Here is a 25126-nt window from a genome sequence, read left to right as displayed (position 1 = left end):
TGTGAGGAACATTGAGAGGGTGCGGAGGAGATTGACCAGGAATGGTTCCAGGGGTGAGGGATTTTAGTTACAAGGTTCATAGAAATCATAGAAATCATAGAAACCCTACAGTGCAGAAGGAGGCCATTCGGCCCATCGAGTCTGCACTGACCACAATCCCACCCAAGCCCTACCCCCACATATTTACCCACTAATCTACGCATCCCAGGATTCTAAGGGGCAATTTTTAACCTGGCCAATCAACCTAACCTGCACATCAGGTGGAGAAGCTGGGGTTGTTCCCCTTGGAGCGAAGGAGAGTGAGGGGAGATCGGGTAGAGGTGTACAAGATTGTGATAGGTTTAGATAAGGTGGACAAGGAAAACTCTTCCCATTGGCTGATGGTGCATGGACACAGAGACATGGGGGGTGCGGGGGGGAGGCAGGGTGGGGCGGGGTGGGGTGGGGGGGTTTGTGAGGAGGAATCTTTATTACACAATGAACGGTGATGACCTGGAACTCACTAAGAGGGGAGTGGAAGCAGAAGCAATGATTTCTAAAGGAAGTTGAATGATCATTTGAAGGAATATGGGTTTAAATGAGGCGAGTGGAATTGATTCGACTGATCCACTGGGAGCCAGCATTTACCCAATGGTCCGAATGTCCACCTTCTGTACAGTAAATGACTGTATGAATGATGAATGTTTTGATTGTAACTGCAGATTGGATTATTGTTCCAGATTTGATGCAGGAAAACTGTGTGGAGGAGATGACCAAGAGGATTAACAGAAGCGCAGTGATGGCAGAAATTCGTCACAGGGACCGTGCAGGGGTACAATGGACGTAAGAGATTGTGCCAATCCCATCCACAGCTCAGAAAGTAACCATTGAGAAACTGGTACACACCGTCAATCTCACAATAAACCACTGATAGGCTGTGGATCGACACAGGAGGGAGTTGGGAGCTCAGCACAAACTCATGCAGCAATCTTGGAGCAGAATATACACTCACTGGACACTAAACTTAATCAGCACCAACCAATCAGGGGTCGTCCGCACCGACCAATCAGGGGTCTGAGGGGTCAGCACCAACCAATCAGGGGTCTGAGAGGTCCACACCGACCAATCGGGGGTCTGAGGGGTCAGCACCAACCAATCAGGGGTCTGAGAGGTCCGCACCGACCAATTGGGGGTCTGAGGGGTCAGCACCAACCAATCAGGGGTCTGAGAGGTGAGTACTGACCAATCGGGGTCTGAGGGGTCCGCACCGACCAATCGGGGGTCTGAGAGGTCCGCACCGACCAATCGGGGGTCTGAGGGGTCAGCACCAACCAATCAGGGGTCTGAGGGGTCAGCACCAACCAATCAGGGGTCTGAGGGGTCAGCACGGACTAATCAGGGGTCTGAGGGGTGAACACTGACCAATCGGGGTTCTGTTATCCCCAAAGAGACCAATAACTTTAAGCTGATTTGAATTCCCAGTGAGCTACTGAAAGGAATTGCCAAATGGGGCTGGGAGATAGCGGGAGTCGGGAAAATTCCCAACTCAGCATGTCTGCCTCGGGAGGAAGGCCTCACAAAGACAGGATCTTCATTGCTGGGGTGGGGGTTGGAGTCACGCCAGCTGAACTGAGAAAGACACCCATCCTGTTGTCACTAACGGATTTATTGGGTCTACACGGTGTATCGTGGGTAAATGGGCGTGGGAGTGCCATAGCTTGGCCTAGAGGGCATGAGTGGGGGCAGGTGGAGGGGCATGGTGTGGCATAGGAGGCATGAGGAGGGCCTTTTGAACTTTCTTTTGAAAAGTGTCTCATGCAGAGTCGGGTTCACAATTCCTGTCAGGCTCCGTAATCACAGTGAAAACTGGAGGACTGCGAGATGCCTCTCTCTACAATGGAGCTGGCCAGGTCGGGGGTGCTAAGTGTGAACCTTTAACCCAAACCAGCCGCATCCTTCAAAGGCACCCCTGGAAATCAGGTAGCCTTGGAATGGGGTTGGGAATCCTGGAATAGGGGTCTATAAAAATCTAGCCCAAGGGTTTAAACTTCAAGACTTTTACTGTAACAATGCGAGGGTTCAGTTAATTGGCCATGCTAAATTGACCCTTAGTGTCAGGGGTCAATATGTGGAGTCAATATGTGGGGTTACGGGGATGGGGCCTGGGTGGGATTGTTGGCGGTGCAGACTCGATGGGCCGAATGGCCTCCTTCTGCACTGGAGGGATTCTATAATCCTGTGTAACAAACTAAAAGCAGCATTGACTAAACATTAACTAATAGGCAACTAATACTCTAAACTACAGAAAAGATAATCCTTCACAGGGTCAATAACCTTACACTGATGTATAAATATACAATATATATATATATGCAAACAGTCCACAGCCCTTCCCAGTTTCCAGTGAGTCACATTGTTCAATGGCTGTTGAAGATCCTCTCCCTCAGTCCTCTGAGAATTCCTGAATGGACTTTCAGCTGTCAGACTCACCTCAGTGATTCCTTCCCCCGGCCTCACAGGGCTATTGCTGCAATGAAGTTACTGTGAAAATCCCCGAGTCACCACACTCCAGCGCCTGTTCGGGTACACTGAGGGAGAATTTAACATGGCCAGTGCACCCTAACCAGCACCTTTCAGACTGTGGGAGAAAACCGGAGCATCCGGAGGAAACCCACGCAGACACGGGGTGAACGTGCAGACTCCACACAGACAGTGACCCGAGCCGGGAATCGAACCCAGGTCCCTGACGCTGTGAGGCAGCAGTGCTAACCACTGTGCCGCCGTGCCCCCGGGAATCGAACCCAGGTCCCTGACGCTGTGAGGCAGCAGTGCTAACCACTGTGCCACCGTGCCCCCGGGAATCGAACCCAGGTCCCTGACGCTGTGAGGCAGCAGTGCTAACCCGCTGTGCCACCGTGCCACCCTCTCTCTGGAGATGTTCAAAGTCTTTGAGACAGAAAGTCTACAATAACGAGAGTGTCTGCTTTTGTCTTTGTTTTCAGGTGTTAGATTGGCAAGCTCACTTCCACCTGTGCCCCACATCTCCATGGTAACCATGCAACACAAGCTTACTAAAAGCAAATGACTGCAGATGCTGGAATCTGAAACCAAAAGAGAGAATGCTGGAAAATCTCAGCGGGTCTGGCAGCATCTGTAAGGAGAGAAAAGAGCTGACGTTTCGAGTTCCCAGCTTTGACAAAGGGTCATCTGGACTCGAAACGTCAGCTCATTTCCCTCCTTACAGACACCAGCTTGTTGTTGGATAGAGATCATTCCGGGTGATATAACCCTACTCACTGCTCCATTTTACCCTCAAATAAACAGATGGATTGAAGCAGAACCATCTTCTAAAACCTCACATTCATAACAGTTCTGAGGGGTCAGCGCAGAGCACTCAGGGGTCGAGGGGTCAGCACAGAGCACTCAGGGGTCAAGGGGTCAGCACAGAGCACTCAGGGGTCGAGGGGTCAGCACAGAACACTCAGGGGTCGAGGGGTCAGCACAGAACACTCAGGGGTCGAGGGGTCAGCACAGAGCACTCAGGGGTCGAGGGGTCAGCACAGAGCACTCAGGGGTCGAGGGGTCAGCACAGAGCACTCAGGGGTCAGCGCAGAGCACTCGGGTCGAGGGATCAACGCAGAGCACTCAGGTCGAGGGGCCAGTGCAGAGCACTCAGGGGTCAGCGCAGAGCACTCAGGGGTCGAGGGGTCAACGCAGAGCACTCGGGTCGAGGGGCCAGTGCAGAGCACTCAGGGATCAGCGCAGAGCACTCAGGGGTCGAGGGGTCAACGCAGAGCACTCAGGGGTCGAGGGGTCAGCACAACACAATTGCGATCAGATTTTGTTTCATTCTCTGATGTTTCGCGATTCATTGACTATTTGTTCCTCTATTCCAGGTGTTCTCATGTATCCACATTGGAACTGGATAAGTTTCTGGAAGATGTAAAGTAAGTATTTGAATTAATTATACAGAAGTAAACCAGGCCATTTTAATTGGATATTTGACAATGTGTTTCTGTCTTTGCTAAAATGCCAATTAATAATCTTGGTGGCATTATATTTAAATGGTGAGAGATTTCAGAATTCTGAGGTACAGAGGGATCTGCGTGTCCTGGTGCATGAATCATAGAACATAGAACATAGAACACTACAGCGCAGTACAGGCCCTTCGGCCCTCGATGTTGCACCGACCAGTGGAACCAATCTAAAGCCCCTCTAACCTACACTATTCCAATATCATCCATATGTTTATCCAATAACCATTTGAATGCTCTGAATGTTGACAAGTCCACGACTGCTGCAGGCAGGGCATTCCACACCCTTACTACTCTCTGAGTAAAGAACCTACCTCTAACATCTGTCCTATATCTCTCACCCCTCAATTTAAAGCTATGTCCCCTCGTGCTAGCCAACACCATCCGAGGAAAAAGAATCTCACTGTCCACCCTATCTAATCCTCTGAACATCTTGTATGCCTCTATTAAGTCACCTCTTAACCTTCTTCTCTCCAACGAAAACAGCCTCAAGCCCCTCAGACTTTCCTCATATGATTTTCCCACCATACCAGGCAACATCCTGGTAAATCTCCTCTGCACCCTTTCCAACACTTCCACATCTTTCCTACAATACGGCGACCAGAACTGTACGGAATACTCCAAATGCGGCCGCACCAGAGTTTTGTACAGTTGCAGCATGACCTCCTGGCTCCAAAACTCAATCCCTCTACCAATAAAAGCTAACACACCGTACGCCTTCTTAACAACCCTATCAACCTGGGTGCCAACTTTCAGGGGTCTATGCACATGGACACCCAGATCCCTCTGTTCATCCACACTACCAAGTATCTTACCATTAGCCCAGTACTCTGTATTCCTGTTACTCCTTCCAAAGTGAATCACCTCACACTTTTCCACATTAAACTCCATTTGCCACCTCTCAGCCCAGTTCTGCAGCTTATCTATGTCCCTCTGTAACCTGCCACTTCCCTCCGCACTGTCTACAACTCCACCGACTTTAGTGTCATCCGCAAATTTACTAATCCAACCTTCCACACCCTCATCCAGGTCATTAATAAAAATGACAAGCAGCAGTGGCCCCAAAACAGATCCTTGCGGTACACCACTAGTAACTGAACTCCAGGATGAATATTTCCCATCAACCACCACCCTCTGTTTTCTTACAGCTAGCCGATTCCTGATCCAAACCACTAAATCACCCTCAATCCCATGTGTCCGTTTTTTCTGCAAAAGCTTACCATGGGGAACCTTATCAAACACTTTGCTGAAATCCATATACACCACATCAACCGCTTTACCCTCATCCACCTCTTTGGTCACCTTCTCAAAGAACTCAATAAGGTTTGTGAGGCACGACCTACCCTTCACAAAACCGTGCTGACTATCCCTAATCAAATTATTCCTTTCTAGGTGATTATAAATCCTATCTCTTATAATCCTTTCCAATACTTTACCCACAACAGAAGTAAGGCTCACCGGTCTATAATTACCAGGGTTGTCCCTACTCCCCTTCTTGAACAAGGGGACAACATTTGCTATCCTCCAGTCTTCTGGCACTGTTCCTGTAGACAATGACGACACAAAGATCAAAGCCAAAGGCTCTGCAATCTCCTCTCGAGCCTCCCAGAGAATCGTAGGCTAAATCCCATCCGGCCCAGGGGACTTATCTATTTTTACCCTTTCCTGAATTGCTAACACCTCCTCCTTATGAACCTCAATCCCATCCAGTCCAACAGCCTGCATCTCAGTACTCCCCTCAACAACACTGTCCCTCTCCAGTGTCAATACCGACGAAAAATATTCATTTACTGCCTCTCCTATCTCTTCAGACTCCACGCACAACTTCCCACTCCTGTCCTTGACTGGCCCTAATCTTACCCGAGTCATTCTTTTACTCCTGACATACCTATAGAATCAGGAAAAGTTAGCCTGCAGGTACAGCAAATGATTAAAGAGGCAAGTGAAATGTTGTCATTTATTGCAAAGGCAATGGAATAAAGAAGGAACAGACAAAATAGGAGCAGGAGTAGGACATTTGGTGCCTCGAGCTTGGTCCACTATTTGATAAGATCATGGATGATCTGTTTGTTTCAAGTTCTACATTCCCATCTACCCCCAACTACCTTTGATTTCCTTGCCTAACAAGAATCTATCTACCTCTGCCTTAAAAATATTCAATGACCCTGCCCCTAGTGCTTTCTGAAGCAGAGAGTTCTAAAGTCTCTCAACCCTCTGAGAGAAACAAATTCTTCTCTCTGTCCTCAAAGGGCAATTCCACACAATATGCACACTGCACACAATATTCCAAATGTGGTCTCACCAAGGTCCTGTACAGTTGCAGCATAACCCCACGGCTCTTAAACTCCAACCCCCTGTTAATAAAAGCTAACACACTATAGGCCTTCTTCACAGCTCTATCCACTTGAGTGGCAACCTTTAGAGATCTGTGGATATGAACCCCAAGATCTCTCTGTTCCTCCACAGTCTTCAGAACCCTACCTTTGACCCTGTAATCCACATTTAAATTAGTCCTACCAAAATGAATCACCTCACATTTATCAGGGTTAAACTCCATTTGCCATTTTTCAGCCCAGCTTTGCATCCTATCTATGTCTCTTTGCAGCCAACAACAGCCCTCCACCTCATCCACTACTCCACCAATCTTGGTGTCATCAGCAAATTTACTGATCCACCCTTCAGCCCCCTCCTCTAAGTCATTAATAAAAATCACAAAGACCAATTGATATCCATGGCTGATTATCTCTTTTTCTACAGTCCTTCCTTATCACTGGTATATACTTTTGCTCAGCACTGTGAAAGATCGCTTTGAAAAGTCCTCCCCTGTTCCTCAATTGTCCCAACATAAAGTTTTTGCTCCCAGTCTACCTGAGCCAACTCCTCCCTCATCCCATTGTAGTCTCCTTTGTTTAAGCACAAGACACTGGGATTGGATTTTACCTTCTCACACTCCATCTGTATTTTAAATTCAACCATACTGTGATCGCTTCTTCCAAGAGGATCCCTAACTGTAAGATCATTAATTATTCCTGTCTCATTACACAGGACCAGATCTAGGATAGCTTGCTCCCTCGTCGGTTCCATTACATTCTGTTCAAGGAAGCTATCGCGGATACATTCTATGAACTCCTCCTCAAGGCTACCTGACCGACCTGGTTTGACCAATTGCTATGTAGATTAAAATCCCCCATGATAATTGCTGTACCATTTTTACACACATCAGTTATTTCTTTGTTTATTTCTGGCCCCACCATGATGTCATTATTTGGTGGCCTATAGACTGCGCCTATCAGTGACTTTTTCTCACTGTTTCTAATTTCCACCCAAATGGATTCAACCTTTTTCTCCATAGAACCGGTATCATCTCTCACTACCACCCTGATATCATCCTTAAATATCAGAGCTACACCACCTCCCTTACCTTCCTGTCGGTCCCTCCGAACAGTCTGATACCCCTGGATGTTTAACTCCCAGTCGTGACCATCCTGAGACCATGTCTCTGTAATGGCCACCAAATCACACTCGTTCACAATGATTTGTGCCGTCAACTGATTGACCTTGTTTCAAATGCTACGAGCATTCAGATAAAGTGCCCTTGAGCAAATGTTTATTCCTTCTTTTGAATCCTAACATCACCTGAGTTCTCCTTCCTTTTAACATTTTTCCTGATTTTCCATGTAGTTGAACCCTTCTCCCCACATGCTAACCTGCTGCTTTGCTTCCCATTAGCCATTATACTTACCCTAGTTTTACTCTTCCCCCCGGAATTTGCTAGTTTAAAGTCCTTGTGACCACTTTATTTATCCTATTCGCTAGAACACTGCTTCCAGATCGGTTCAGGTAAAGACCGTCCCAACGGTACAGATGCCTTCTATTCCAATGCTGATGACAATGCCCTAATTCTCTTAACCCTGTGCCAATTTGCATGTGGCTCGGGTAATAATCCAGAGATTATAACCCTTGAGGACCTATTCTTTAATTTAGCTCCCAGTGCCTGACAATCCCCAAACAGATCCTCTTTTCTAGTCTTGCCTATGTTGTTTGTCCCAATGTGGACCACAACAACTGGATCCTCCCCCTCCCAATCCAATTTCCTTTCAAGCTGGTCAGAGATGTCCCGCACCCTGGCACTGGGCAGGCAACATAACCATGAAGGACCCTCGATCCTGCTCGATGCTACCAATCCCCCTAATTATAGAATCCCCTACAACTACCACTTGTCTTTTTGCTCCCCCCTCTTGAATGGTCCCCTGTCCCATGGTGCAGTGGTCGGCGAGCTCATCCTCCCTACAGCCCTTTTCCTCATCCACACACGGAGCAAGTACCTCGTACCTGTTGGACAAGGTCAAGAGCTGAGGCTCCACCGTTCCTGAATTCAGGATCCCTCTACCTGCCTCATTTAGTCACACCCTGCTGTCCCTGACCACTGACCAAATTAAAGGTAGCTAATTTACCGGGTGTGACCGCCTCCTGAAATAAAGCGTCCCGTCCCGGACGTGCCACAGCGTCTGAGGTTCAGGCTCCAGCTCATCAACTCTGAGCCTCAAGCAACCAACACTTGCTGCAGATGTGGTGACTGCAGCTCACAATGGGATCTGTCAGCTCCCACATCATACGGTTATAAAACCTTGGTCAGGCTGCATTTGGAGTGTTGTGTGCAGTTCTGGTCACCGCACTACCAGAAGGACAGGGGAGCTTCGGAGCGAGTGCACAGAAGGTTCACCAGGATGTTGCCTGGTCTCGAGGGTGTCGGCTATGAGGAGAGGTTGAATAAACTGGGATTGCTTTCACTAGAAAGATGGAGGCTGAGGGGAGACCTGATAGAGATCTACAAAATGATGAGAGGCACAGACAGGGTGGATAGGCAGAGGCTTTTCCCCAGGGTGGAAGTGTCAATTACACGGGGGCACTGGTTCAAGGCGAGAGGGGGAAAGTTTAAGGGAGATGTGCGGGGGAAGTTTTTCACACAGAGAGTGGTGGGTGCCTGGAACGCGCTGCCAGAGGAGGTGGTGGAAGCAGGTACATTAGCAACATTTAAGAGGCATCTGGGTGGGTGCATGAATAGGGAGGGAATAGAGGGATACGGACTGGGTAAGGGCAGAAGGTATATTTTAGTTAGCGCATCATGATTCTGGGGAAGGTGGGACCTGTACCAACAGGACGGGTTGCACCTGAACCAGAGGGGCACCAATATCCTGGGAGGGAAATTTGCTACGGCTCTTCAGGGGGATTTAAACTAATTTGTCAGGGGGATGGGAAAAGGAGTTGTAGTCCAGAGGTCAGTGAGTGTAGTGAGGTACTGGGAAGGGTATCATGGTCAAAGGTGAGTACCAGCAGACAAGAAGGTGGGTTGAAGTGTGTCTACTTCAATGCAAGGAGCATCCGAAATAAGGCAGGTGAACTTGGGGCGTGGATTGGCACTTGGGACTACGATGTTGTGGCCATTACGGAGACATGGGTAGAACAAGGACAGGAATGGTTGTTGGAGGTTCCGGGGTAGAGATGTTTCAGTAAGTGTAGGGTAGCTGGTAAGAGAGGTGGAGGAGTGGCACTGTTAATCAAGGATAGTTTAACGGCTGCGGAAAGGCATTTCGAAGGGGATCTGCACACTGAGGTAATATGGGCTGAGGTTAGAAATAGGAAAGGAGCGGTCACGTTGTTAGGAGTTTACTATAGGCCCCCAAATAGTAATAGAGATGTGGAGGAAGAAATTGCTAAGCAGATTATGGATAGGTGTGGGGGTCACAGGGTAGTTGTCATGGGGGACTTTAACCTTCCAAATATTGATTGGAACCTTTATAGGTCGAATAGTTCGGATGGGGCAGTTTTTGTGCAGTGTGTGCAGGAGGGTTTCCTGACACAATATGTGGATAAGCCGACAAGAGGTGGGGCCACATTGGATTTGGTACTGGGAAATGAGCCGGGCCAAGTGTTGGATTTGGCTGTGGGAGAGCACTTTGGAGATAGTGACCACAATTCGGTGTCTTTTGTTATTGCAATGGAGAGGGAGAGGGCCGTACGGCAGGGCAAGGTTTACAATTGGGGGAGAGGTAATTATGATGCAATCAGGCGGGAATTAGGAAGAATAGGATGGGAACAAAAATTGTCAGGCAAAGGCACTAATGATAAGTGGAACTTTTTCAAGGAACAAATACTGCGTGTCCTTGATAGGTATGTCCCTGTCAGGCAGAGAGGAAATGGCAGAGTGAGGGAACCATGGTTCACAAAAGAGGTGGAATGTCTCGTCAAGAGGAAGAAGGAAGCGTATGTTAGGTTGAGAAAACAAGGTTCAGTTGGCTCGATGGAGGGTTACAAGTTAGCAAGAAATGAGCTGAAAAAGGGGCTTAGGAGAGCTAGGAGGGGGCATGAGAAGTCCTTGGCGGGTCGGATCAAGGAAAACCCCAAGGCTTTTTACTCTTATGTGAGGAATAAAAGAATAACCAGGGTGAGGCTGAGGCCGGTCAAGGACGGCAGTGGGAATTTGTGCATGGAGTCAGAAGAGGTAGGAGAGGTGATGAATGAATACTTTTCTTCGGTGTTCACCAAGGAGAGGGGCCATGTTTTTGAGGAAGAGATGGTGTCACAGGCTGATAGGCTGGAGGAAGTAGATGTTCGGAGGGAGGATGTACTAGCAATTTTGAATAAACTGAAAGTTGATAAGTCCCCTGGGCCTGATGAAATGTATCCTAGGATTCTTTGGGAGGCAAGGGATGAGATAGCAGAGCCTTTGGCATTGATCTTTGAGTCCTCACTGTCCACGGGGGTGGTGCCAGAGGACTGGAGAGTGGCGAATGTTGTTCCTCTGTTTAAGAAAGGGAATAGAAATGATCCTGGTAATTATAGGCCGGTTAGTCTTACTTCGGTGGTCGGTAAGTTGATGGAAAAGGTCCTTAGAGATGGGATTTACGACCATTTAGAAAGATGCAGCTTAATCCGGGTTAGTCAGCACGGATTTGTGAAGGGCAAGTCTTGCCTCACAAATTTGATAGAATTTTTTGAGGAAGTAACTAAGTGTATAAGTGTAAGGGTAGGGCAGTTGATGTCATATACATGGATTTTAGTAAGGCGTTTGATAAAGTCCCCCACGGTCGGCTTATGAAGAAAGTAAGGATGTGTGGGATAGAGGGAAGTTTGGCTGATTGGATAGGTAACTGGCTATCTAACAGAAGACAGAGGATGGTGGTGGATGGAAAATTTTCGGGCTGGAAACCGGTTACCAGCGGAGTGCCACAGGGATCAGTGCTTGGTCCTCTGCTCTTTGTAGTTTTTATAAATGACTTGGAGGAGGGGGCTGAAGGGTGGATCAGTAAATTTGCTGATGACACCAAGATTGGTGGAGTAGTGGATGAGGTGGAGGGCTGTTGTAGGCTGCAAAGAGACATAGATAGGATGCAAAGCTGGGCTGAAAAATGGCAAATGGAGTTTACAAAGAACAAGAACAAAGAACAATACAGCACAGGAACAGGCCCTTCGGCCCTCCAAGCCCGCGCCGCTCCCTGGTCCAAACTGGACCATTCTTTTGTATCCCTCCATTCCCACTCCGTTCATATGGCTGAGTTTAACCCTGACAAATGCGAGGTGATTCATTTTGGTCGGACAAATTTAAATGTGGATTACAGGGTCAAAGGTAGGGTTCTGAAGAATGTGGAGGAACAGAGAGATCTTGGGGTTCATATCCATAGATCTCTGAAGGTTGCCACTCAAGTGGATAGAGCCGTGAAGAAGGCCTATAGTGTTGTTGGCGTTCATTAACAGGGGGTTGGAGTTTAAGAGCCGTGGGGTTATGCTGCAACTGTACAGGACCTTGGTGAGACCACATTTGGAATATTGTGTGCAGTTCTGGTCACCTCACTATAAGAAGGATGTGGAAGCGCTGGAAAGAGTGCAGAGGAGATTTACCAGGATGCTGCCTGGATTGGAGGGTAGGTCTTATGAGGAAAGGTTGAGGGAACTTGGGCTTTTCTCTTTGGAGCGGAGGAGGTTGAGAGGAGACTTGATAGAGGTATATAAGATGATGAGGGGGATAGATAGAGTGAACGTTCAAAGACTATTTCCTCGGGTGAATGGAGCGGTAACTAGGGGGCATAACTATAGGGTTCATGGTGGGAGATATAGGAAGGATGTCCGAGGTAGGTTTTTTACTCAGAGAGTGGTTGGGGTGTGGAATGGACTGCCTGCAGGGATAGTGGAGTCAGAAACTTTAGGAACATTTAACTTCGGGATGATAGGGAGGAAATAGCTTGATCTTGGTTTCAGATAAAGCTCGGCACAACATCGTGGGCCGAAGGGCCTGTTCTGTGCTGTTATGTTCTATGATCGACACAGGCTTGGAGGGGCGGAGGGCCTATTCCTGTGTTGTACCTTTCTTTGCTCTTATATGCTTCAATCAAGTCACCCCTCACTCTTCTGAGCTCGAATGGAATCAAGCCCAAGCTGTACAACCCTTCCTCATAAAACAACCCTCTCAATCCTGATATCAGTCGATTAAATCTCCTCTGAACCGTCTCCAACACATTTCCATCCTTCCTTAAATAAGGAGACTAATACTGTACACAGTATTTCAGATGTGGTCTCACCAATGCCCCGTATAACTAAACCATAACATAAACCATACCAAGCTGCGATACAACCAGAAAGAAGGCTTTCTATGGTGCATCTGTAAAAGTTGGTGAGAGTCGTAGCTGACATGCCAAATTTCCTTAGTCTTCTGAGAAAGTAGAGGCGTTGGTGGGCTTTCTTAACTATAGTGTCAGCATGGGGGGGGGGGGGACCAGGACAGGTTGTTGGGGATCTGGACACATAAAAACTTGAAGCTCTCGACCATTTCTACTTCGTCCCTGTTGATGTAGACAGGGGCATGTTCTCCTTTACGCTTCCTGAATAAAATAAGAAATTAAGGTCTCACCACCGAGATTCTCATTTCAGGGGTCTTTTGGGATTTTCCACCAGTTTTGCAATTTTCTCCCACTAGAAACCCTGGCACTCAATGAGCAGATGATGCAACATTGGTAGGAAAGTGCATTGTGATGAGGACATAAGGAGGCTGCAGACAGATTATAGATGGGTTGAGTGAGTGAGGAAAGACCTGGCAGATGGAGGATAATGTGGGAAGTTGGTGAACTTGTTCACTTTGGCAGGAAGAATGAAAAAGCAGAGAATTACTCATGTGGAGTACATTTGCAGAATTCCCAGTTGCAGACGGTTCAAGGTGACCTGCCGTAGGAGTCAGATCAGATCGGTATGCAGGTACAGTAAATAATTTAGGAGACTAATGGAGTGCTATCGTTCATTATGAGAGGAATTAAACATTAAAGGAATGATGTTGTGCTTCACTTCCACGAGGCATTGCTGAGACCAGGGGCAGAATTCTCCCACCTCGTCAGATGGCCATCGGTCAGTGCAGACTTGATGGGCCAAATGGCCTCCTTTGGCACTGTAATGATTAGTGAAGCCACTCAGTTCAAGGGCAGTTGGGAATGGACAACAGCTGCTGGCTTTCCAGAGACACCCACATCCCATGAAAGAATAAGTCAAAAAAAGGGAGGATTTGAGTGAGACAACCTCTCAATATTTAGAAGGTACTTGGATATGCACATGTAACCTGTCAGGGCAAGAGCTGGAGAATGGCTTTATACTCCTTGTTGGCCAGCCGCCAAGTATGATGGGCCAAATAGCCTCCTCCTGTGCTGTATGATGATTTCCTATCATTCACTCCAACTGTCAGATCCTTCTCTGTGCCTCTCTCTCTCTGTTCACTTTTAGGAATGGAATCCACCCTTTAATGAACTTTTCCTCCAGTCACCCGCTTCATTTGTTCTGGGCTCACCCCCAGCTCCCTGAAACCACAGAGTATGTGAAATCTCCTATTGCTGAGGCTCATGGACAGGAGACTAGGAAGGTGAGTTTGTACACGGGTATGCTCCTTGTCACAGTGCTTGGAGAGTGTGTGTGGAGAGATCCTTGTACACAAACATTGATCTCAAATTGTATAACAACTTGGAGCCTGATGTGCTGGCAATTGGGCTCTGGGGAGAGAGACCTCCATCAACCTGAGGCCGCAGGTATGGAAGGCACAGACCCAATTCTCTCCCTGGTCTCCGCTCCCCCCACGCTGCATCTGACTCTTCAGCCTGTGATCTGCAGCAGCTGGTGGAGTGAATCAGAGTGTGAGGGAGAGTGGGTGAGTGGGTGAGGATGGTGAGTGAGTGAATGGGATAAAAAAGAACAAAAGAACAAAGAAAATTACAGCAGAGGAACAGGCCCTTCGGCCCTCCAAGCCTGCACCGACCATGCTGCCCGACTGAACTAAACCCCCTACGCTTCCGGGGACCATATCCCTCTATTCCCATCCTATTCATGTACTTGTCAAGACACCCTTTAAAAGTCACGACCGTATCCGCTTCCACTACCTCCCCTGGCAGCGAGTTCCAGGCACCCACTACTCTCTGTGTGAAAAATCTGCCTCGTACATCTCCTTTAAACCTTGCCCCTCGCACCTTAAACCTGTGCCCCCTAGTAATTGACTCTTCCACCCTGGGAAAAAGCTTCTGACTATCTACTCTGTCCATGCCTCTCATAATCTTGTAGACTTCTATCAGGTCTCCCCTCAACCTCCGTTGCTCCAGTGAGAACAAACCAAGTTTCTCCAACCTCTCCTCATAGCTAATGCCCTCCATACCAGGCAACATCCTGGTAAATCTTTTCTGTACCCTCTCCAAAGCCTCCACATCCTTCTGGTAGTGTGGCGACCAGAATTGAACACTATATTCCAAGTGCGGCCTAAGTAAGGTTCTATAAAGCTGCAACATGACTTGCCAATTTTTAAACTCAATGCCCCAGCCGATGAAGGCAAGCATGCCGTATGCCTTCTTGACTACCTTCTCCACCTGCATTGCCACTTTCACTGACCTGTGTACCTGTACACCCAGATCCCTCTGCCCATCAATACTCTTAAGGGTTCTGCCATTGACTGTATATTTCCTTTCTGTATTGGATGGTGAGTGCAGAGGCGGGATTGGGGCGAGTGTGTCACTGATTGTGTTGAATATTTTGGGCTGAAATCTCTCTCCCTCACAGGTCATTCAGATGCAGTGCCAACTGGAGTCACACGAAGACAACACAAGATGGCGTGTGAGTACCAGCCTGATCGGAGTGACTGAGTCAGAGACACAGAGAGAGAAAGCACGAGCCAGTGAATCAGAGAGAATCATGGGACGAGAGGAAGTTTACGACTCTGGAAGAGGCCACTCTGCCCATCGTGTCTGTGCTGGATGGAAAACCGAGCCACCCAGACTAATCCCACTTCCAGCATTTGCTCCGTTTCCCTGTCGGTTACAGCGCGTGAGGTGCCTTTCCAAACACCTTTTCCTACCCTTTCAGACAGTGAACTCCAGACCCCCACAACTCTCTGGGTGAAAAACATTTTCCTCACCTCCCCCTAATCTTTCTAACGATCTCTTCAAGTCTAAAGGTGAAGCCGCCATGATTCCAGATCACCATAGGCTGACTAATGGTGATTTAAACTGAGGATCACCACACCTCAGGCGAGGGGCAAGGTTGAGAGGGCTGGTTCTTCATGCCGGTACAGGAATTGAACCCACGCTATTGGGGTCGCTCTGCATCACTAAGCAGCTGTCCAGCCAACTGAGCGAAACATTAGCTACCCTCCAATCTGTAGGAACTGTTCCAGAGTCTATAGAATGTTCAAAGATGACCACCAATGCATCCACTATTTCTAGAGCCACTTCCTTAAGTACTCTGGGATAGAACCATAGAACCATACAACCATAGAAAATTACAGCTCAGAGACAGGCCTTTTGGCCCTTCTTGTCTGTGCCGAACCATTTTATGCCTCGTCCCACTGACCTGCACTTGGACCATATCCCTCCACACCCCTCTCATCCATGAACCTGTCCAAGTTTTTCTTAAATGTTAAAAGTGACCCCGCATTTACCACTTTATCCGGCAGCTCATTCCACACTCCCACCACTCTCTGCGTGAAGAAGCCCCCCCTAATATTCCCTTTAAACTTTTCTCCTTTCACCCTTAACCCATGCCCTCTGGTTTTTTTCTCCCCTAGCCTCAGCGGAAAAAGCCTGCTTGCATTCACTCTATCTATACCCAACAAAATCTTATACACCTCTATCAAATCTCCCCTCAATCTTCTACGCTCCAGGGAATAAAGTCCCAACCTATTCAATCTCTCTCTGTAACTCAGCTTCTCAAGTCCCGGCAACATCCTTGTAAACCTTCTCTGCACTCTTTCAATCTTATTTACATCCTTCCTGTAACTAGGTGACCAAAACTGTACACAATACTCCAAATTCGGCCTCACCAATGCCTTATATAACCTTACCATAACACTCCAACTCTTATACTCGATACTCCGATTTATAAAGGCCAATGTACCAAAGGCACTCTTTACGACCCTATCCACCTGTGACGTCACTTTTAGGGAATCCTGTACCTGTATTCCCAGATCCCTCTGTTCAACTGCACTCTTCAGAGTCCTACCATTTACCCTGTACGTTCTTCTTTGGTTTGTCCTTCCAAAGTGCAATATCTCACACTTGTCTGCGTTAAATTCCATTTGCCATTTTTCAGCCCATTTATCTAGTTGGTCCAAATCCCTCTGCAAGCTTTGAAAACCTTCCTCACTGTCCACTACACCTCCAATCTTTGTATCATCAGCAAACTTGCTGATCCAATTGACCACATTATCATCCAGATCATTGATATAGATGACAAACAACAATGGACCCAACACCGATCCCTGCGGCACACCACTAGTCACAGGCCTCCACTCAGAGAAGCAATCCTCCACAACCACTCTCTGGCTTCTTCCATTGAAAGAAGTTTAACAACACCAGGTTAAAGTCCAACAGGTTTATTTGGTAGCAAAAGCCACACCCGTTCTTCCATTGAGCCAGTGTCTTATCCAATTTACTACCTCCCCATGTATACCCAGCGACTGAACCTTCCTAACTAACCTCCCATGAGGGACCTTGTCAAAGGCCTTGCTGAAATCCAGGTAGACAACATCCACCGCCTTCCCTTCATCCACTTTCCTGGTAACCTCCTCGAAAAACTCTAATAGATTGGTCAAACATGACCTACCACGCACAAAGCCATGTTGACTCTCCCTAATAAGTCCCTGTCTATCCAAATATTTGTAGATCCTATCCCTTATCACACCTTCCAATAACTTGCCCACCACCGACGTCAAACTTACTGGCCGATAATTTCCCGGATTTCTTTTGGAACCTTTTTTAAACAACGGAACAACATGAGCCACCCTCCAATCATCCGGCACCTCCCCCGTGAATACTGACATTTTAAATATGTCTGCCAGGGCCCCTGCAAGTTCAACACTAGCTTCCCTCAAGGTCCGTGGGAATACCCTGTCCGGTCCTGGGGATTTATCCACTCTGATTTGCCTCAAGAGAGCGAGCACCTTCTCCCCTTTAATCTGTAAAGCTTCCATGGCCTCCCTACCAGTTTGCCCTATTTCCGTAGACTCCATGCCCATTTCCTCAGTAAATACGGATGCAAAAAAACCATTTAGTATCTCCCCCATCTCTTTTGGTTCCATCCACAGTCTACCACTCTGGTCTTCAAGAGGACCAATTTTATCCCTCACTATCCTTTTGCTCCTAACATACCTGAAGAAGCTCTTTGGATTTTCCTTCACTCTGTCTGCCAAAGCAACCTCATGTCTTCTTTTAGCCCTCCTGATTTCCCTCTTAAGTAGCTTCTTGCACTTTTTATACTCCTCGAGCATCTGATGTGTTCCTTGCTGCCTGTACATTTCATACAACCGTCTCTTCCTCTTAATCAGTGTTACAATCTCCCTCGAGAACCAAGATGTAGATTATCAGGCCCTGGGGAATTATCCACCTTCAATCCCATCAATTTTCCCAACACCATTTCTCAACTAATAGGTGGCACAGTGGCACAGTGGTTAGCACTGCTGTCTCACAGCTCCAGGGACTCAGGTTCGTTTTTGGTCTTGGGTGACTGTCTGTGTAGAGTTTGCACGTTCTCCCCATGTCTGCATGGGTTTCCTCCAGGTGCTCTGGTTTCATCCCACAGTCCCAAGATGTGTAGGTTAGATGGATTCGCCATGGGAAATGTGTAGGGTTATGGGGATAAAGCAAAGGAGAGGGCCTGGTTAAGATGCTCTGTCATAGCATTGGTGCAGGCTTGATGGGCTGAATGGCCTCTTCTGCACTGTCGGGATTCTATGGTTCTATGAATATCTCCAAATTTGCAGATAACACAGAGTTGGGTGGGAGGGTGAGCTGTGAGGAGGATGCAGAGATGCTTCAGCGTGATTTGGACAAGTTGAGCGAGTGGGCATCTGCATAGCAGATAAAGTATAATGTGAGGTTATCCACTTTGGTAGCAAAAACGGGAAGATCTCTATCTGGATGGCTGTAAATTGGGAGAGGGGAGTGTGCAGCGGGACCTGGGTGTCCTTGTGCCCCAGTCGCTGAAGGTAAGCGTGCAGGTGCAGCAGGCGGTAAAGAAGGCAAATGGTATGTTGGCCTTCATAGCGAGAGGTTTCGAGTACAGGAGCAGGGATGTGTTGTTGCAATTATACAGGGCCTTGGTGAGGCCACACCGAGAGTATTGTGTGCAGTTTTGGTCTCCTTTTCTGAGGAAGGATGTTCTTGCTCTCGAGGGAGTGCAGCGAAGGTTTACCAGGCTGATCCCGGGGATGGCGGGACTGGTGTATGAGGAGAGATTGACTCGGTTAGGATTGTTTTCACTGGAGTTCAGAAGAATGAGGGGGGATCTCATAGTGACTTATAAAATTCTAACAGGACTAGACAGGGTAGATGCAGGGAGGATGTTCCCAATGGTGGGGGGAGTCCAGAACCAGGGGTCACAGTGTGAGGGGTAAACTGCACTGACCCTTCTATCCTGCATTGACCCCTCTACACCACACTAACCCCATACTAACCTCTCTCTGGTTTTACTGCAGCTCATTCTCTCCCTGAAGTTGGATGATCGGTTGCACAGACATCTGACCTGTGACCTTCTGCCAAGTAAGTACCCTTGTCCCCGTACCTGGTACCTTTATCCCGCCCGCATGCTATGTCTTGCTGCATCAGAGTTACTCGGTGACCTGACTCTCCCTCTCTCTCTCTGACAGCTGATGATTCCTGGGACTTGGCCCTGGAACTGGTCCAGTTTGGATTCATCAACCAGGTAACCACAGCACTTCATCCCTCATTCCCGTATTCCCACTGTCGCTCACCTCCCTTCTCATCCTTCTCCTCCCCCACACTCCTGTATCTTCATCCTCGCCCGCCCTGCTCCCACACCCCCATTGGAAATTCTCCCATTCTCCTATCCTTCCATCCTTGGCATAGAGTTATACAGCACAGAAACGGACCCTTTGGCCCACCCTGTCTCTGCCAACCATCCAATACCAGCACTGGGTCCAGAGCCTGCGATTCCGTGGTGATTTAAATGCTTGTCCAGATGCTTCTTAAATGTTGTCAGAGCCCCTGCCTCCACCTCAGGCAACACGCTCCATATTTCCACCACCTTCTGGATGAAAAGATTTTTCTTCTGATCCCCTCTAAACCACTTACTCCTCACCTTAAACCTTCTGATCTTAGACATCGCTGCCATGGGAAAAGATTCTTATGATCTACCCTATCTATGCCTCATAATTTTTTATCCCTCTATCAGATCCCTCCTTTGCTCCAGCGGAAGCAATCCCAGCCTATCCAGTCTCTCCTCATAGCTGAAACTTTCCATCCCAGGCAGCATCCTGGTGAATCTCCTCTGCACCCTCTCCAGTGCAATCATGTCCTTCCGATAGTGAGGTGACCAGAACTGCACACAGTGCTCCAGCTGTGGTCGAACCAATGTTTTATAAAGTTGTACCAAGGCCTCCCTGCTCCCATATTCTCAGCCCCGGCAATGGAGGCAAGCATTCTGTGTGCCTTCTTCACTCTATCTACCTGTGCTGCCACCTTCGGGGATCTGTGGACCTGAACACCAAGGTCCCTTACTCCTCAGTACTCCCGAGGGACCGACCATTCATTGTGTATATCCTACCCTTATTAGACCTCCCAAAGCATCACCTCACACTGAGACTGCACTGTGCCCCCTGTTTAGAAAGAGCCTCCCCTGGCCAGCTTGGTATTGCAGCCAATCACAGTCAGACTGGGATAAAAGCACAATACTGCTGGAATCTGAAACAAAAACAGAAAATGCTGGAAAATCTCAGCAGGTCTGACAACCTCTGTGGAAACTCTGACAAAGAGTCATCCAGACTCAAAACGTTGGCTCTATTCTCTCTCCACAGAGGTTGTCAGACCTGCTGAGATTTTCCAGCATTTTCTGTTTCAGTTACAGTCAGACTGGGGACTTATTCACCACAACTTTACCCATTCTGAGTTTTGCCATTGAGATCACACCCCTGTTTCATTGACAAGGATTTCTCTTCACATTTCCCTCTCTCCAGGATGACTGTCAGAAGTTGGCCACCTTTCTAGAAGATACTTTCAGAAAGCTCAAAGGAAAAGGAGTTGCAGCCCACTCACAGCAGGTGATGAAGGATTAGCAGGGGAAAATTGGAGACTCTCAGACACTGTCGCACTCCATCCGTGCCCTCAGCATTACAGCGGGAAGTTCTCAAAGACCACCCCCCCAGCTTCAATAAAATACAACCAGCTGTACACAGCCTGCACCCGTCTTTACTTTCATCTTCACAATTCATTATTTAATTCACAACATCGAAACATTCCCAGGTACAGCATGGGGTTAGATACAGAGTAAAGCTCCCTCTACACTGTCCCCATCAAACACTCCCAGGACAGGTACAGCATGGGGTTAGATACAGAGTAAAGCTCCCTCTACACTGTCCCCATCAAACACTCCCAGGACAGGTACAGCACGGGGTTAGATACAGAGTAAAGCTCCCTCTGCACTGTCCCCATCAAACACTCCCAGGACAGGTACAGCACGGGGTTAGATACAGAGTAAAGCTCCCTCTACACTGTCCCCATCAAACACTCCCAGGACAGGTACAGCACGGGGTTAGATACAGAGTAAAGCTCCCTCCACACTGTATCCATCAAACACTCCCAGGACAGGTACAGCATGGGGTTAGATACAGAGTAAAGCTCCCTCTACACTGTCCCCCATCAAACACTCCCAGGACAGGTAGAGCACAGGATTAGATACAGAGTAAAGCTCCCTCTACACTGTATCCATCAAACACTGATGTGGAGATGCCGGCGTTGGACTGGGGTAAACACAGTAAGAGTTTGAACAACACCAGGTTAAAGTCCAACAGGTTTATTTGGTAGCAAATGCCATTAGCTTTCGGAGCGCTGCTCCTTCGTCAGATGGAGTGGAAATCTGCTCTCAAACAGGGCACAGAGACACAAAATCAAGTTACAGAATACTGATTAGAATGCGAATCTCTACAGCCAACCAGGTCTTAAAGATACAGATAATGTGAGTGGAGGGAGCATTAAGCACAGGTTAAAGAGATGTGTATTGTCTTCAGACAGGACAGCCAGTGAGATTCTGCAAGCCCAGGAGGCAAGCTGTGGGGGTTACTGATAGTGTGACATAAACCCAACATCCCGGTTTAGGCCGTCCTCATGTGTGCGGAACTTGGCTATCAGTTTCTGCTCTGCGACTCTGCGCTGTCGTGTGTCGTGAAGGCCGCCTTGGAGAACGCTTACCCGAAGATCGGAGGCTGAATGCCCGTGACCGCTGAAGTGCTCCCCCACAGGAAGAGAGCAGTCTTGCCTGGTGATTGTCATAGAACATAGAAAAACTACAGCACAAAACAGGCCCTTCGGCCCCACAAGTTGTGCCGAACACATCCCTACCTTTTAGGCCTACCTATAACCCTCCATCCTATTAAGTCCCATGTACTCATCCAGGAGTCTCTTAAAAGACCCTATTGAGTTTGCCTCCACCACCACTGGCGGCAGCCGACTCCACTCGCCCACCACCCTCTGTGTGAAAAACTTCCCCCTAACATTTCCCCTGTACCTACCCCCCAGCACCTTAAACCTGTGTCCTCTCGTAGCAGCCATTTCCACCCTGGGAAAAAGCCTCTGAGAGCACCCGGTCTATGCCTCTCAACATCTTATATACCTCTATTAGGTCTCCTCTCATCCTACGTCTCTCCAAGGAGAAAAGACCGAGCTCCCTCAGCCTATCCTCATAAGGCATGCCACACAATCCAGGCAACATCCTTGTAAATCTCCTCTGCACCCTTTCAATCTTTTCCACATCCTTCCTGTAATGAGGCGACCAGAACTGAGCACAGTACTCCAAGTGGGGTCTGACGAGGGTCTTATATAGCTGCATCATTATCCCCGGACTCCTAAACTCAATCCCTCGATTGATAAAGGCCAGCACACCATACGCCTTCTTAACCACCTCCTCCACCTGCGGGGCCGATTTCAGAGTCCTATGGACCCGGACCCCAAGGTCCTTCTGATCCTCTACAGTACTAAGAGTCTTTCCCTTTATATTGTGCTTCTTCATCCCATTTGTCCTACCAAAATGGACCACTACGCATTTATCTGGGTTGAAGTCCATAGTGAGATTAGTGTGCAGCGTGCTAATATGCTGGGGCATTTCGACATCAAGAAAGAAGTGGTGTTGGGTCTCTTGAAGAGCATTAAGGTGGATAAGTCCCCAGGGCCTGATGGGATCTACCCCAAGTTATTGAGAGAGGCGAGAGAGGAGATTGCTGGGGCTGTTTCTGAGAGTAAGGGGCCTTCAATTCTTTTTTGTCAATCGTTTTCTCTTCATGCACCTATGAAACTTGTACAGTCAGTTTTTATGTTCCTGCTAGCTTACTTTCATACTCTATTTTCCCCTCCTTAATCAATTGGGGGTGGCACAGTGTTTAGTACTTCTGCCTCATAGTGCCAGGATCTGGTTCAATTCTGGCCTTGGATAACTGTCTGAGTGGAGTTTGCATGTTCTCCCCGTGTCTGCGTGGGTTTCCTCCGGGTGCGCTGGTTTCCTCTCTCAGTCCAAAGATGTGCAGGTTCGCTGGATTGGCTATGCTAAATTGCCCGTTACTGTCAAGGGATGAGCAGGGTAAATCTGTAGGATTATGGGGATAGGGTCTGCTGTTGATGGGCCGAATGACCTCTTTCTGAACATAAGAACATAAGAAATAGGAGCAGGAGTAGGCCATCTGGCATCTCGAGCCTGCCCCGCCATTCAATAAGATCATGGCTGATCTGAAGTGAATCAGTTCCACTTACCCGCCCGCTCCCCATAACCCCTAATTCCCTTATCGATCAGGAATCCATCTACCCGTGACTTAAACATATTCAACGAGGTAGCCTCCACCACTTCAGTGGGCAGAGAATTCCAGAGATTCACCACCCTCTGAGAGAAGAAGTTCCTCCTCAACTCTGTCCACTGACACCCCTTTATTTTGAGGCTGTGCCCTCTAGTTCTGGTTTCCTTTCTAAGTGGAAAGAATCTCTCCACTTCTACCCTATCCAGCCCCTTCATTATCTTATATGCCTCTATAAGATCACCCCTCAGCCTTCTAAACTCCAACGAGTACAAACCTAATCTGCTCAATCTCTCCTCATAATCAACACCCCTCATCTCCGGTATCAACCTGGTGAACCTTCTCTGCACTCCCTCCAAGACCAATATATCTTTTCGCAAGTAAGGGGACCAAAACTGAACACAGTATTCCAGCTGCGGCCTCACCAATGCCCTGTACAGATGCAGCAAGACTTCTCTGCTTTTATATTCTATCCCCCTCGCGATAAATACCAACATCCCATTTGCCTTCTTGATCACCTGTTGTACTTCCAGATTGAGTTTTTGCGACTCATGCACAAGGACCCCCAGGTCCCTTTGCACAGTAGCATGTTGTAATATTTTTCCATTTAAATAATAATCCAATTTGCTATTATTTCTTCCAAAGTGAATAATCTCGCATTTGCCAACGTTATACTCCATCTGCCAGATCCTCGCCCACTCACTCAGCCTATCCAAATCTCTCTGCAGACCTTCCGCTTCCTCCACGCAATTCACTTTCCCACTTATCTTCGTGTCGTCAGCAACTTTGTTACCCTACACTCAGTCCCCTCCTCCAGATCATCTATGTAAATAGTAAACAGTTGAGGCCCCAGTACCGATCCCTGCGGCACGCCACTAGTCACCAACTGCCAACCAGAAAAGCACCCATTTATTCCAACTCTCTGCTTCCTGTTGGATAGCCAATCCCCAATCCACGCTAACACCCTACCCCCAACTCCGTGTGCCCCAATCTTCTGCAGCAACCTTTTGTGAGGCGCCTTATCAAATGCCTTTTGGAAATCCAAAAACACCACATCTACCGGTTCCCCTCCGTCAACCGCACTAGTCACATCTTCATAAAAATCCAACAAGTTCGTCAAACACGACTTTCCTCTCATGAATCCATGCTGCGTCTGCTTGATCGAACCATTCTTATCCAGATGGCCTGCTATTTCTTCTTTAATGATGGATTCCAGCATTTTCCCAACTACAGACGTTAAGCTAACCGGCCTGTAGTTACCCGCCTTTGAACTGTAAGGATTCTATGAATCTATTGGTCCTCTTTTTTTGAGAATTTTAAACTGCCCCCAATCCTTAGGCCTATTGATTTTTCTTGCCAATTTGTTTCTTCCTTGATTCTGATACTCTCTCTAATTTCCCTTGAGTCATGGTTTGGCCACAATTCCCTTCCCACTCTTACTCCAAACAGGAAAAAGCAACTACTGGAGTTAGGTCATCTATTCATTCTTTAAATGCCTTCCATTGCCTGTCCACTGTCTTTCCCAGCCCATCATGGCCAATTCATGCCTCATACCATCATAGTTCCCTTTATTGAGATTCAGGACCCTGGTCTCAGAATCAACTACATCACTATCCACCTTGACAAAGAATTCTACCATATTATGGTCACTCGTCCCCAAGGGTTCTCTCACAACTAGATTGCCAACTAATCCTTTCTCATTGCACAACACCCAGTCCAAGATGGCCTCTCCCTTGTTGGTTCCTCGAGGTATTGCTCCAGAAAACCATCCCGTATACACTCCCCAGATATTCCTCCTCTATTGTACTGT

At 47.9% G+C, this 25126-nt stretch overlaps 1 protein-coding gene across 1 annotated transcript in view; it reads left to right on the top strand.

Moving 5' to 3' along the window:
• Positions 1 to 20709, top strand: part of LOC144504318 (nuclear receptor-binding protein 2-like) — a 135885-nt gene extending 115176 nt beyond the window's left edge. Inside the window, exons 12-18 of the mRNA XM_078229473.1 lie at positions 720 to 822; positions 3876 to 3926; positions 13776 to 13911; positions 15090 to 15143; positions 19000 to 19063; positions 19171 to 19226; positions 20497 to 20709. Of these exons, the coding sequence (XP_078085599.1) occupies positions 720 to 822; positions 3876 to 3926; positions 13776 to 13911; positions 15090 to 15143; positions 19000 to 19063; positions 19171 to 19226; positions 20497 to 20595 (563 nt within the window). The 3' untranslated portion in view covers positions 20596 to 20709. The remainder of the gene's footprint in view (positions 1 to 719; positions 823 to 3875; positions 3927 to 13775; positions 13912 to 15089; positions 15144 to 18999; positions 19064 to 19170; positions 19227 to 20496) is intronic.
• Positions 20710 to 25126: the final 4417 nt, after the last annotated feature.

This window comes from Mustelus asterias, chromosome 2 (assembly GCF_964213995.1).
Source record: "Mustelus asterias chromosome 2, sMusAst1.hap1.1, whole genome shotgun sequence".
NCBI lineage: Eukaryota > Metazoa > Chordata > Chondrichthyes > Carcharhiniformes > Triakidae > Mustelus > Mustelus asterias.
The sequence above is the reverse complement of the archived record's forward strand: the minus strand, read 5'-3'. Positions and strand labels throughout refer to the sequence as shown.